At 41.3% G+C, this 14,694-nt stretch overlaps 1 protein-coding gene across 1 annotated transcript in view; it reads right to left on the bottom strand.

Moving 5' to 3' along the window:
* The window catches only part of LOC106742733 (microtubule-associated protein futsch), a 63,027-nt gene extending 48,495 nt beyond the window's left edge, over positions 1–14,532 (bottom strand). The window contains exon 1 of the mRNA XM_014615943.1: positions 14,247–14,532. Coding sequence (XP_014471429.1) covers positions 14,247–14,532 — 286 coding nt within the window. The remainder of the gene's footprint in view (positions 1–14,246) is intronic.
* Between the last annotated feature and the right edge of the window lie 162 nt (positions 14,533–14,694).

The raw sequence follows: 14,694 nt of genomic DNA, 5'->3' as shown, positions 1-14,694 counted from the left end.
TCCGTTTCAAAATACAAAATCACGTTATTTTTCTTCACGTGCAAAAGCGTTCGAATCATTTCTTTCCTTTTTTTTTTCCTTTTTATTTCAGTTTCTCACACAATCGCAATTCCAGGCACGATTGCGTCTCGCCAATTCAACGACCTTCAGCACCGTTATTCCCCTTCTCCTCCCTCACACTCTCTTCTCTCTGCGTCTCTCTTTCGCTGTTCTCTCCTCGTTTCTTAACTTCCCGTCTGCAACCATGCATCTCCGTCGCTGCACTTCCCATTTACTGGCGCTGACGTGCCGTTCTCGACCTCGGTCGTCGCACGTCGACCGAGGAAGACGAGAAATGACATCGTTACATATATTTCGGCTTAGCGACAGTTTTCACTCTGAGCCGAGTGGATGGATTATTGATCGGGGTTCTGGGACTGCGGGGGATGTGGCCGTAGGCAGGTACCAACATGCGCATGCCGCATCAACCTACAGCTACGTTCTCGCCCTCTCTCACCCGCCCTCGTCGTCGTCGTCGTCATCGACGACGTCACCCATTTCTTTTTGCTTTCCTCCCACAGCCCTCTCGCTCTTTTCACCGTCGTACTACTTTCTCACCCTCTTACCCGCCCTCCTTGTCTCCCTTTGCCTCCCTTCACAACCCTTGACTCCGATTACTATATTCCTTTCCTCTCCTTTTTCGCTTTCTGGCTCTCTCTCTCTCTCTCTCTCTCTCTCTCTCTCTTTCTCTCTTTGTTTTTCTTTATCTCTACGACCCGTTTTCTTCTCCCGTTTCCCCTATTAAACATTTCTCCGTATTCCTCCTCGTCCTCATTTCCATCCTCGCCGCTTCCCGTCTCTCTTTTCCGTTTATTCTTATTGAAATTTCGCCCTTTCCTTGCTTCACTTTCCGCGTCGTCGGTCTTCATTACAGGCTTCTATTATCTTCGTGTGTTATACGGTACGACCGTAATTATATTCGCCGCCGCGATAGTCCTGACCTGACCGCGTTCATTCCGTACAAAAAAATCGATCGATTCATATCGCCCTTTCTTTCTCTTCCTCTCTTTCCCACGTCCTTCTCCGACTATCTCACCGTGTCCTTCCTTCGCCTCCCCGCGTTGCTCTCTCTCTCACTCTCTCTCTTTTTCTCTCTCGGCTATTGTTCGCTTTCTTCCATCTGCTTTGTGTATCGTCACGTCTCATCATTCCCAACAATTGATATGCGTATTGCGTTCTTCTTGTTTTTCTTCCCCTCTCTTCTTTCATTTGCGTTGTGCTTTTTTTTAGAAAATTTCCGCATGATCCCCCGAGTGAAAATAGAACCATGATGTAAGAAAATGAGTTGAACCATCGCGCATAATAGTAATAGAATAGTAAAAGAACTAATTAAATTTTTGCTCAGCAATTAGCGCGGAATTCAAACACAGTATTGGTGAAAATGTATGAAAAGAATGAAATGCAGACAAAATTAAAATTCGTAAAAACAATACGAAAGTTTGTAACTTAATAAGAATATTTGTGATAAGAATACAAAATAAAATGATAATAAATAATTACCCCCCCCCCCACACACACACACACACACACACACACACTGATTGATAAGAGATAACACAAAGTGTATGTTACTGATGGCAGCCATGATGCTTTTTGTAATTTGGGATAAATTTTTTATTGGCCAAAAAATAGCTACCATATTGTGCATCCTTAGGAATGGTGCCTTATTTTCTGATATCATAAATAGAAAGTTATATTCTAAGTGTCCGCCCGAAGTTGTCAACGGAGGAAGTCCATAAATCTCGTTCCGTTACACGTGCGATCTTTCGTCGCGCGCAATAGACACGGAGAACGCGAAAGCAAATTTGTATTTAATTAAGCGCCGCTCGACACGCGGTTCGATGCGTTTTATTCACTAATTGCTCGCCAGCGCCTATTAACGGCGTGTAAACGCGCAATGTTTCGACGGCGAGGAGAGAGAGTTAACCGATGTTGAAATTTATTTCGTGCGTTAATAATTGCGCGCGGGTATATCGGTGACGCGAATAATTCGTGCTGATCTCTTTTCGCCGGCTCTCTTTTTCTCTCTTCCGTTCTCTATGTCGATTTTTAATTTGAACGGTTCGCGCACGAAACTATCGCGCCGTCTGACTCAAACGAACTGAAGTTATGATCTATGTAGGAATCACATACATTTGGCACTGAAATATGTGTTATCCATACATTGTATAATTTGCGTAATTATGTAACTTTTCAACCGTAATTTAATTTAACTTAATACTACAATTTAATACTGCAAGTAATTTAATAAAATTTATTACTACAAGTAATAAACAACTAAAGTAATAAATTAAAGTATATCAGAGTATTTGAACAAGAGAGAGAGAGAGAGAGAGAGAGAGAGATTGAATGCTCAGGAAGTGGCAAGACGAGCTTATATCTGTAATTGTTAATTTACCAGTTACAAATATAATTAAATGGAAACATTCGTGTAGTCATACACGTTTTTATAGAAATAGTTATTCCTTCCATTATTTCATTTATTATTATTATCATATGTATAGTAAAACACTTTTTAAGAATGTTATTTCATATATTGTATAATATCTAAACACTAAGAATCAATAATTGTAACATCGATGTTTTAATGTCGGACACAAAAAAATAATTCTTACATGACACCATGTATTATGTGACAGTTATATTATGCCGGACATTACATCGATGTTACTGATGTTATGTTACCGATATTTAGCGTTCAGTGATGTTCACTGGATATGTACTGTACAGTATTAATTATTATATTTTACGATTATGTTTACTATATAAACAGTACAGTAATAATAACCATTACTTGGAATCGGCATTATCCCAGTAATGAAAATCGATAATTTTTAGTACTTCTGCAATATTCGAGAATCGTTACAATACTATCTTTCGAATCTTGGCCCATTGTTATCATCCTAATATTCAATCAGTTAAATATCAAATCGATATTGGCATTTTATATTCGCAATGATTCAAAAATCGATATTAGGCCAGCATTTCGCCAGCGGTTATTTCCTATATTTGAGGTTTCTTATTCATATTCTATATTTTTTTCACTGCAAATGAATGCTAATATAAAAGGACTTATTAAAACTAAAGCACTTCGTTTGATGAGTTTCATTACATTAATATTATCACGTCGCGGCATCATCGTAACACCGACAGTCTGTAACGTTAATTCGAATTTTTGTTGCGCGATCTTGCAATATTATTACATAGTCGGAGAACTATAACGTGTGTTAAGGCTCGATTATGCTGCAGGATCGACGGACCGCAAAATATTAACGTTAACCTTAATATTACCAACAATTTCACCGTCCTAAAAGTCCCAATAATTGCGCCTGCAACGATTTCCGTAATGAAGGAAAACCCGTATGCGCGATGCTCACGATCGCCATTACGCATTTCTTTCGATTTCGCGCGCGCCTGCTTTATCGTAGCGAAATAACAGTGCAGGTGCAAATGAATCCCGTTCGATTACGTTAATTACGATACGTGATTCAGTACATGTGTGTATCGCGCGCGTGTGTGTATGTATGTGTGTAGGAGTTACATGATATCGATTCGCCTAACGGTATAGTCGGAAATAAGTCATTTCTAAGATTAGATGAGTATATATATATATATATATATTTGCAAGGCAGAAAACGGAAGTTCAAGAATGTGTGCACCAGGATTTGAGCATCTCATAACCGTAGTGGAAAAGAGAAGAGCCTCCATATCAGTCCGCACACGTTGACGCACTGTGGCTCCAATTAGATAAAACGTTACCGACTTTACACGCAAAACAAATATAAGAAAAACAAATTTACCGGCGCGGTTTTGGCGAAAAGTGAAATCCTACCGCTGCTATATTGAAAATATAACGTTTCATCGGATTAGCGTGGCAATTTTCTGCGAATGGCACGGCCGGAGAGTCAATCAATTTCGCTTAATGGGTGCAACTTGCAACTCATTTATATTACGTAACGTATATTACACACATATATGTATACATACGTGTATATTACAGATGTATAGAATGTTATTATTATTTACAGTAATTACCTATATAATCCAGCGTATTACCATCGCAATTACACACACACACACACATACGTGCGCGTAGTACGCAGTAGGAATTAATTTCGCGATGTTTCCTCCGTATCAACACCGAGGCACTTTCCACAGCGATAGATCGATATCCTTCGTGTGTGTGTGAGCACACACGATTTCATCCCGGACAAACCAATAGGAATGTTTGCAAAAACTTGACGAGCGTTTAACTAACGCTCGACATGGCAACGAATTTTCGACGTTTGCGGTCCGGACGGACCGTTCGTTAAGGGATGTTTACCGAAATGTTCGACGAACAGTCGCCATGCGTACGCACAGTGTCGCAGCGCGGTACGCGTTCGTGGCGCGCGATACAGACGTGCTTTTGACCTATTGGTATTTTGCAAAGCGATAATCCAAACGTTACCGAGTACTACGTGCACACACGAGAATACGTGCGTTCTCGCGGATGGATCCGCACGTGTGTGCCTGGGTGTGCGCGTGTGTATTTATCGACGCACGCGATCACTCGTGTGCGAACTTCGATATACAGACAGCCGATAATTATGCGGATATTTCGAGGCGATGACCCTAGTCTACGACGGGAATACACACGGCAACGGACGCCTAGACGAAAGGCGCCCTCCACCGTGCATCTAACTCGTCGGCTAAATCAACGTCTGGAAGCGATTTCGACGAACCGCAATCTCGGACGAAGCTACATTGCGATTATACAGAACAAAGGAGTCCCCACGATCGATTCTCTAACTAAGAACTAGCCAAAAGTCGATTTTTCTTTTTAACTGCCGTTTTGTGAAAGATCCATTTTCATTCTCCATATCCCGGTAGAGACGATAGCTACGAATTTGTAGTTTGATAATTTTTAAGGATTTTTGTGGTATAGACGTTTTGATTTCAGAAGCCTGCAACGTCGAGAGCCATGCCAGAGTCGACGATGAACTTGATAAGCGTCGATAACGTAGAGGCGATCCTCAAAATGTTACGGTCAATATCGAAAGGTCTGTGAGAGATGAACGCAATTGGTTGATGCGAATCGTTTCATATGGGAGAACAGTGTATTTGATCGAGTGTTATCGCATGCGCTGACAAATTTGCTAAACTTCATGAAACATACGTGGGAGTCTCCCTTCCACATCAAATCGACCCTGCATTCCAATGATTAATTTTTCGAATTATTCCATTTATTCGTGAATACAAATACGAACTTTTGCGAACACCCAATACTTTCTTAACACCGAGGATTATAATGTATGGAAATATATAGAAATTACTGTATATAGTTGAAGCGCAAATAAATATTAGTGCAGCGTTTCAGAATTGTATATTTCACTGTTTAGAAGAGGGGGGAGAATTTCTAAAACCCGCCTCTACCTGACGAAACGTTTCGAGAATACCGCCTCGGCGCAAAGACATCGCGTCCGTGAGAGTCTATCGAAATCGTGCGCTATTGGCTGCTAATCCCCTCGGCAATTGACCACATGGTTTTCGGCGAGCTATCATCGCCACGCGATCGCAACACGATTCATGGTAGACACGACGATGATCCAACAAAGCGTGCGCCTCGGTGGTGCAAGGTGCGTCACGCACAGCATGGGAACAGTTCGCTCGTGTACGTGCGTGCGTGCGTGCATGCGTGCGGAACCTCCTGCATGACACACTCTGGGTTCCGCGAAATGTTCGGACATCCCCTTGCTTCGCGCTACTAATCATCATAAATAAGGAATCACTATCGACTGGTGAAATTACAGTCGGGCCTGGCGCGTGCCTCTATCAGTCTCGTCCCGGGAAACGGCGATGGTTTTAATACGCCCAAGTAACTTCGCGCTGTACAAAATTGCGCGCGCGATCTGTACAAAATAATTGCGCTTTCTTGTTTCCCAAGTATCAAGCTGATTTATAAGTTTCTCCCGCACACTGAGAGAGAAAATATCTGGAAAATAAGAAATATTTATTTGGTAGATACCAATAATATATTTACTTAAATCTGAATTTTATTCTATTTAAATCGAATAAATAATTGCTTCCGTGCAACATTACAGGTTAAAAATGTATATTTTCTCTTTTGAAAAGAATTTTCTCCGGAAGTCGCATATGTACAATCAATTCATAGAAGGTGGCCACCTTATACTGAAAAACAATCCATAGGTCCTTGTTGCACTAATATTTCATTTGATACAGCTTAGCCTGATTGAAACAGATACAGATTTCTTGATGCAGATTAGTTCACTTTAGCTGACACCTGACCTGTCCTTAAAGGATTAAAATAGAAATAAAGCGACAAATTAAATGTGTATTTTATGAGAATCGACCTAATAATGAGGAAGAAGAATAAAGAATGAAGGAAGAACTTTCATTTCTGACAACGGATAGAAATCGAATTGGTAAGAATCGCGCCGAAAGCGGGGAGACTGAACGTAAATTTCTAAAACAAATCAAACCACGTGATCTGATTCGCTCTTTCAGCACGATCTGATATTTATTCCTGCTATCTATCATCATGACTAATGCCTTGATCCGAGGGGCGATAAGGAGGAATATAAGAGAGCGCCGGGCAACTTTTGATTTGTTCACAGAACAGATTCCTGCTTGCTCGCGAAGAGACGAGGTTGACTAAGAGGAAACGTGACATCAGGGGCGTATATCGTCGTTGAGATCAACGAAAGGAGAGGTTCTGCGAAGAATGCACTTCGTGGCGCTCTATAAATACAAACGGACGTTTAAGGCCTGCAACCTCCCTCGTCCGCGCGGCGGAGAATAGACGGATCAACGAAAGAGATTGAGAGAGTAAGAGAGAAAAAAAGAAGGATGGTGCGCATTTTCGTGCGTTCATACACTGAGAGAAAAAAAGAAAAAAATATATATATATGGTTGGATAATCTCACTATATTTTATAGCCAATGATGACCTCAATTATACGTTTATAATTCTTTTAATACGTCTATAATGTTTTTAAGCACGTAAAATATAACAAAGTGAATTCGGATTTATAGATCGAAAGAAGGATTTGGTGACAATTACCAAACATTTCGTTAGTTTAGTGATTAGTTTCAACTAATTACAGTAACCTTGGTTACTATAACCATTTAGTTGAAACTATTCAACTAAATGTTTAGTAATTGTTACCAGATCCCTTTTTTCAATGCAGTCGTAACAATTATGACATTTATTCGTGCAATTAGTATTAAGCATTATTTACTTAAACCGAGTAAATATTACATGGTTTAAAAAAAGAGAATTTAGATCTAAGTAAATATCGTTTAAGGATCCACCAAAGAAATATTCGTTTGCTTTTAGATATTTTGTTTCTCAGTATTGTAACGTTTACTATATTTACGATTTTCGTGACTATAATTTTTTAACTATGCCATTATAGAGTTTTAAATATCATACATTTTTCTTTCAATGCAAAAGGTCATCCAGGTTTTCATCAGTTTTCAATCAGTCCTCTGAGAAATTCGGGAATTTCCGTCGCACACAACTGAAATGACAAGTCATCAAGAGAGACGGCGCATATTTAATTGATCGACAATACTTTAAAGTAAATAAATGTTGCGCGTACATCTATGATTAAAAAACGGGACGAACTTTCGCATCGACCCGATACATCGCACGGACGAAAATGGCAACGCGCCAAGTTTAGGTCGTGCGATAGCGCACGGCAATAAAATCATCGTGGATAACACTCGTTACGATCCATCGATGTGTTTCCAATAAATAGCCCCGGTATAGACGCGGTTATTTATCGACTATAAACAGGCTGAATATATACAGTATGTAAAAATATCAGGGAAGCACGCATACGCAGCGGCGTAAACATATTCCTCGCGAATATCGCGGGCGCAGAGAGAGAGAGAGAGAAAGAGATATTCCGTAGAACTCAATTAACAACAGAACGGTAGAAAAACAGACGGGATTCACCGGGGAATCCGTTTGCGCTTCATTATTCACGTGGAGAAACTTTTATCAGCGCGGCGCGGCACCGGAATTATCGGCGGCGGCGGTTCTTTTACAGCGCGAAGGGCGAGCCGCGTCTGTCGAAAATAAATCGCTATTATTATTTCCGTATGGCACGTGGACTTCACGATACGCGCAAAGTGTCTCGCGTGAAACGTATGAAACAAGGAAAGCGAGAAAGTGAAGACGGGAGAAAATGGGAGAGAAAGAGAGAGAGAGAGATAGAGAGAGAGAGAGAGAGACAGACGGAGTAGCGCTCGACAGCGGCCAGGATGAAATGGGATGCATGTCGCGGAGAATAACTCCGAGCGGAAAATATATCCCTTTCAAAAAGCTACACGTCTCCTCTGACGATCTAATATCCGTACCAAGTCTCGGATCCGCGTAACCCGCGAGATATATTCCGCGAGACTTTGCGAGCGCGAGCGAGCGATCGCTGTTGAACCTTTGAGCCGCTCGCTCGACGAGAAGCGCGCGGATTCCTTCCGTCAGTCGAAAGCAAAGGTCCTTAGGATCCTCCGCGCTCTTTGAGGAGAAAAATTTAACGATTCGCAGAGAGAGAGGTCGCCCTTACGTAACGCAGCGGCGATTGCGAGAGTCTCATTTCACGGTACAGTACTCGAGCGCATCGATCGGAAGAACGGCGTAAAGGCCGCTGGAATTTCAAGACGCCACTAGTTATTTAAAGATGAGGTAGCAGAACGAAATTAAAGGTACGTTATTGTTCCGTGCAAATTTTAGGAAGGCAGAAGCGAACGCTACATTACTGCCTAGAAACTAATTACATAATTATAATTTTTCATAATTATGATTTATTTCGTTCAACCATCAGATGATTTCTTTATCTAACTTCTTTATCATTGTTTAGTCATGAGAAAAACTGAGCGATACTTTTCGGAGATGCGTTGAGTGAAAACGACAGAACTAAAAAAATATATTTTTTTCACTGCATTTTATAAATATAGGAAAGTAAAAAATTTAGAAATATATCGGTTGTAAATTTGATAGCACTATAGGTTTAAGTTCTCAAATAACAATAGGATGCTTCGAGCCTTTTTATTTAGAAAGAATTTAATATATATTCTGGTTTTAACCCCAAAAATAGTAGTAGCGGAAATGTTTTCCTCCGTAATTATTTGCCTAAATGGGATTACGAGTGCTCTCAGAGCGTCCAATTAGAGGGCCGCAAGAAGCAAGGAAGTATTGCGAAGGGCACAAGCGAAGTCGGTAAGAAGACAAGTTGGGAATATGTTCGAGATACACGAGCGTGCCTTAACGAGCTCGAACCTCGGGGAATTCCTAAAGGGGGGTGGGGGGCATGCATACGGTTTTTGAGTATATTTAAGGACTCGGCGAAGCCGAGCACGCAACATGCAGCAAATGGCGCAGCAAATGTCTCGCGGGCTCGAAATCTACCGCTAAATTTACACGAAGGAAGAGGAGATCTCCGTGCGGAGGTCCGCCGAGTAGGAGCGAACGTCGCTTCCCTTCGACGAAGAAAAGAGCAAACGCCGAAACTCCGCTTGCAGGGGACGTTTTTGTGCGCCAGCTATTTTCCGGCGAACTTGCAAGCGGCGCGCATGCCGAACAAAACGAGTCCTAGTGGAGGACTAACACGGCTGCACGAGCGGATCGCACGGAGAAAATCTTGCTAGAACAGCAACATGTTTGTCAATACAGTGACAACAAAAAACATTTGTTTAGGCAGCGGAAAGATTTGTTAAAAGTGTTAATTGTACATGCATGAACAACCCGTTTTAACGGCAAAACAGCGAAAATAGAAATTTAAGAAATCATGTGGTCAAAGTAAAAATAAATTATATTATTGGAATTGAAATTGCAAATCTATTTTGCTATCTTAATCCTACTCTTACTCCGGAAAATTTTGGGAGCGCACATCTGTCGCGCTGGCACAATCAAGAATGAAAAAAAGACGCAAGTTTCACGCACAAATCACGTACTTTAACGTCAACATAGGTAATATATATATATTTAATCGCAGTAGGTTAAATTCCATGCGCGATCTTTAATGTGGCGCGCTATTAACGTCAAAGCTAGCGGCGCTGCGGCGCCGTTATCAGATGGCATTTCGCGAAATCATCGTCGCAAATGCAAACGACCGCGGCGAGGCAGTCTGTACAATTTGCGCACGCGGGCTATTGAAAAATCATCAGATAAACGAGAAAGGGAGAGAGAGAGAGAGAGGAGCTGACGACGAGCTGCCGTTAAAAATCATCGCTGGCGCAATGCGGAAAACCCAGACGATACGTGCGGGCTCCGCGCGTCGACTTCCCCCTCTCTATTTTTTTCTCTCTCACACACACACACACACATACACACATATACACACTCCTATTAATGTTGTGTGTGTGTGTTGAGATATTAATTTTAATATGCCCGTACCAGACAAGTTAAACATATTATAGAATTCCGCTATCCCGACGGCGATAACGCATTATGTTGACCCATGAAAAGGCGCCGACACACATAAGATGTCCCGGAAAACGAACAATTTCAATCTCCGTCGTATTCTATCGCGAGACAAATCCTACTAAAATTACAGTTATTTTCGACCTCGACTATAATTTTTTTTTATCTTAACCCCAAAACTAGTAATATGCATACATACGCGGAAAAGACAGTTTCGTTGGATTTTTCTGGAATCGACAAAAGAAACGCGTTTTGATTGGAAGATACGGAATTTCGAATTATGAGAACAGAATTTGACTCGTAAGAAGTAGAAATTCTGTTTGCTTTAACCAAGGCGCGTTTAGTTTGTCCATTTCAGATAAATTCAAACTGTTTCTTTTTTCCGTGTAAGGTTATTATCACTTATTGTAGTAACATTTACTAGGAAAATGGTCGTGATTATGAATTTTCTTCTTCTTTTCTTATTTCATTAATTTGTATCAAATGGGTTATTGCATTAAATTGGTTATGTAGTTTTTGTGTCAAATGAATTATTCCCTTAATAATAAACAAATAAATGATTTTTTCACTTATATATAATAATAGATAAAAATACAAAAAAAATTTTTCTTAATACGGTTCTTTTGACTAGCTCGGCGCCAATTGTCATTAAAATTTCGTCTCAAAACATTCTATACTCGTTCTTATCATAAGGACAAAAACGTAAGAAGAATATACTTTTCTTTATTGGCTTCATTAATGCCCCTAATTAAATATGTGAGCCACGTCGCCATATCTAATTATGAACCCTAAACGCAAATTCGCACACGGTGATTGTAACGACCTTTTCGTGACTGTACTCGTAATAACGATATCGATGGGACATCCTAAAAGACAAAAGATTCATTTCTGAGAAAAAAAGATGACGCATGGTAAATAATTAATAATAATTCTATTTCAAAAATTCCAATCCTTTTAGCAAAATTTGAGCATCCGTTTAATCTCTTATTTACCACTGAGAGAAATCCCATTGAAGTTATAGTCTTTTTCGACCTCAACTATGTTCTGCTGGTTTCAACCTAAAAAATAAATAGCATTATGCATGTAAGGTTATCATCACTGACAGTATAGGGGGCCATTCAACAATTACGTCACAGCACGAGAGGGGAGCCTATTACCTTGCATGCCGATCTGTGATGGCAGGGAGGAAGGAGAGGAGTAAAGGCGATAGAACATCATATTAAAATGGCTATCTCATAACTATGGATGCGCAATTATCCATTTTGTTCGCATTCGTGACATATTTGGTTATATATTTAGCAACAATTTTTAAGTTTTAACATGTTTTTATATTAATAATCAAAATGTTAATAGAATCGAAATAGTTTTATTAATCAAAATTATAAAATAAAGTAATTTGATATCATACCTAAAAATTATTTTAGAAAAAAATAATAGAGCATGCAGTCCAACAATTATTACCCGTAATATGATTATAAGCTATTTTTTTTATTCTAAGGAGAAAGGATAATTCCACACATCAGGTAATATTTTTCTGGAAATTGAGTCCAGATATTTTGTGACGAAATGTGACGAAAAGTAGAGGAGCGGAATAAAAATAATCAAATTCCGCATAACGTAATTGTTGAATGTGAGATTTAGAGAAATGATTTTCTTCACTGTAATTCTTTCACTTATGTGATTATAGTTACATATAACAAAAATGTTTTCTCTCAGTATGTGCAAAACTAATTCAGAATTTAATTCAATGAAATAATTAGGTTAAGCAAATCATAAAGTTAAGTCAATACATTAATAGTCCCATTTGTCATTTGACTTACTTAACCTTTCATTAGAGAGTTAGAACTACTCTCGTTACATAACTAGATCAACTTTTAGATAGTTGAAGGAACATCTGTATCATGTATATAATCACGTCTTAGTTTCATTAGCCTTTCACTGTTGTACTAAATTTTGTAATTTCGAGTTTCTATGTCAAACTATCGGGGATTCGACTCGATTTTAATTCAACTTGACTTGATTACGGTCGTGCAACAAAATTCACACAATCCTGAAGCTCAGAGTGACCTTCGTCAATGCAAGTCTCCGGATAATCGGCAAAAGTTTTCAAATAAACGGCAAAAGGGACGTAACAATAATAATAAAGATCGAAACGAAAAAGTTAGAAGCGATGAAATCCCGCTGTATCGAGCGATCGATACGCGCCGCTTTCGGACGGCCGTGACGCGCGCGCTCCTCGCCGTAAAGCCAATTAGTATCACAGCGGCGCTCGCGCGCGCGCTCCTTTTTCGCGCGATTAAGAAGCGTGTCGGTCGCTTTGCTCGCTTTGCCGGTGCCGGCTGCGCCCGGTGCACTTACGGCAGGGGGAAGAGGGAAACGTATATAAACGAGCAAGCGCCGAGGAATTAACGCCGGCCGCGTCTCGATATCGAGCGTCTAATGGGGAACGATTAGAAATAAACGAGCCGCGCGCGCGCGCGCGCGACTCGTCGTCGATTTCCTCCCGAGGCGAAGCGAGAAAGAGAGGAAGGCCCGCTTTACGGTCCGCCTAGCAACACGGAGTCGCCCGTTCGTCGAGAACTCCAGCCTGTCCGATAACTCGGAAGGAATATGAGCGGAGGAGGACAAGCACCGTTAGAGCCGTCGTACATGCACAGACACAAGCACGCACGCACGCACGCAAATACACATATGCGTGCATACACGTGCCTCGAAAAGTCGCGGCAACGCGCAATCTTAATTCCGGGCCGCGATGACACGGAGTGTCCGCCGAAACGGAAAGTCTCTTTCCGGAAGGCGATCGCGCGATCGCGAGCTATTTCTCAGCTCCGAGAGCCTGCATGCTGCTCATATCGGTAATAAGGCTGTCGTGTCTGATACACGTCGTTGGCCCCGATTACGGGTGCAAATTACAATTCTCCGTGTACGCTGAAAAAAATTCTACTAAAGTCAGAGTGATTTTGTGACCCCGATTACAGCCTCCTTCTGGTTTTAATTTAAGAAATAGTACGCGAGGGAAAAAATTTCGATATAACGAGTAATAACGAGTAATAACGAGTATAATATTAAGAAATTTGCGGTGAAACAAGACGACTTCATGTTCCCCCTAAGTCTCAGCCAACACAATCGTGATGGTCAGACGTCAATCTGTACGTAACTCATTACGTACCCAACTATCGCTAACCGTGACGGTGGGTTTCTGGGATTTACACATAAATTCAACTAATTTTTTTCCAATTACTTCCCCAAAATTTCAAGATAGTTTCGAAGGGAAAGTAATATTTACAAAATTTCCAAAGAAAACATATTTCGTGTCTTAAAGTGTTAGACCATTGCAGTTGCAAGTGCCATAAATTACCTCTCAGTTAATAATACTAATAATAATGATAACAGTAATAACAATAATAATAATAGTAACTACGCGGTTATCAGGTTTTGATCGTACGCATACATAATGCGTGCCGTTGGACTGATAACGTCGAGCAACTCGATTGCAAGTCCATGCCTTAAGTCACGCGCGCGTACGAGAAGGTAAGATGAGAGGGGTCTTTACCATTATATCCCCGCACACCTACTCGGTGTGTTTTCCATCGAGAATAGTCGAACGATAATAATAGAAAACGTTTGAAATTGCTATGCGAGGAGGATCCATAGTCACGGGTGGATCTATAGTCCCGATCCGTCGTAGGCCGATCGGCCAGGTGTGTTACGACATTACGTGAGACAAAGGCACCGGACGGACGTCTCTCAAGGCCGTCCCGGGCGCGCAAAACACTTACCTTTCGCGAGACGGTTTAGGATGAGGTCCTTGTGTTGTGCGGTATGAGGCTCAGGAAGCACCACAAGAAGGTAACAGCCACTCAGGGGTGACGGTGGCGGGTGCTGTTGCTGCTGTTGCTGAGTAGCCGGCTGCGCCGGTAGCACCACGTTGCCGGTGGTGATCGGCGTGCTCGGCGATACCGTTTGCTCGACGTTCGTCGTCGTCATAGCGCCCTCGCCTTCTCCTCCACCGCCCCCTCCTCCTCCTCCTCCTCCACCCTCCCCGGTGGGGTCCGTGGTACTCATCACTGGAACATAGGACAATGTCGACTGTGGACCGATGGACGTACGGACGTTGTCTTCTCCTCGGAATGACCGGAATTTTTACCGCTGCGATTTTTACTACCGCAATCCGAAAAAGGCCGTATATTGTTGGGTGGGGGGGGGGGGGTCCAGATGATGATTTTT

The sequence above is a fragment of the Dinoponera quadriceps genome, unplaced genomic scaffold, assembly GCF_001313825.1.
Source record: "Dinoponera quadriceps isolate SergipeBrazil2010 unplaced genomic scaffold, ASM131382v1 scaffold589, whole genome shotgun sequence".
NCBI classification, from domain to species: Eukaryota; Metazoa; Arthropoda; class Insecta; order Hymenoptera; family Formicidae; genus Dinoponera; species Dinoponera quadriceps.
This window is presented reverse-complemented; position numbering and strand designations above follow the sequence as displayed.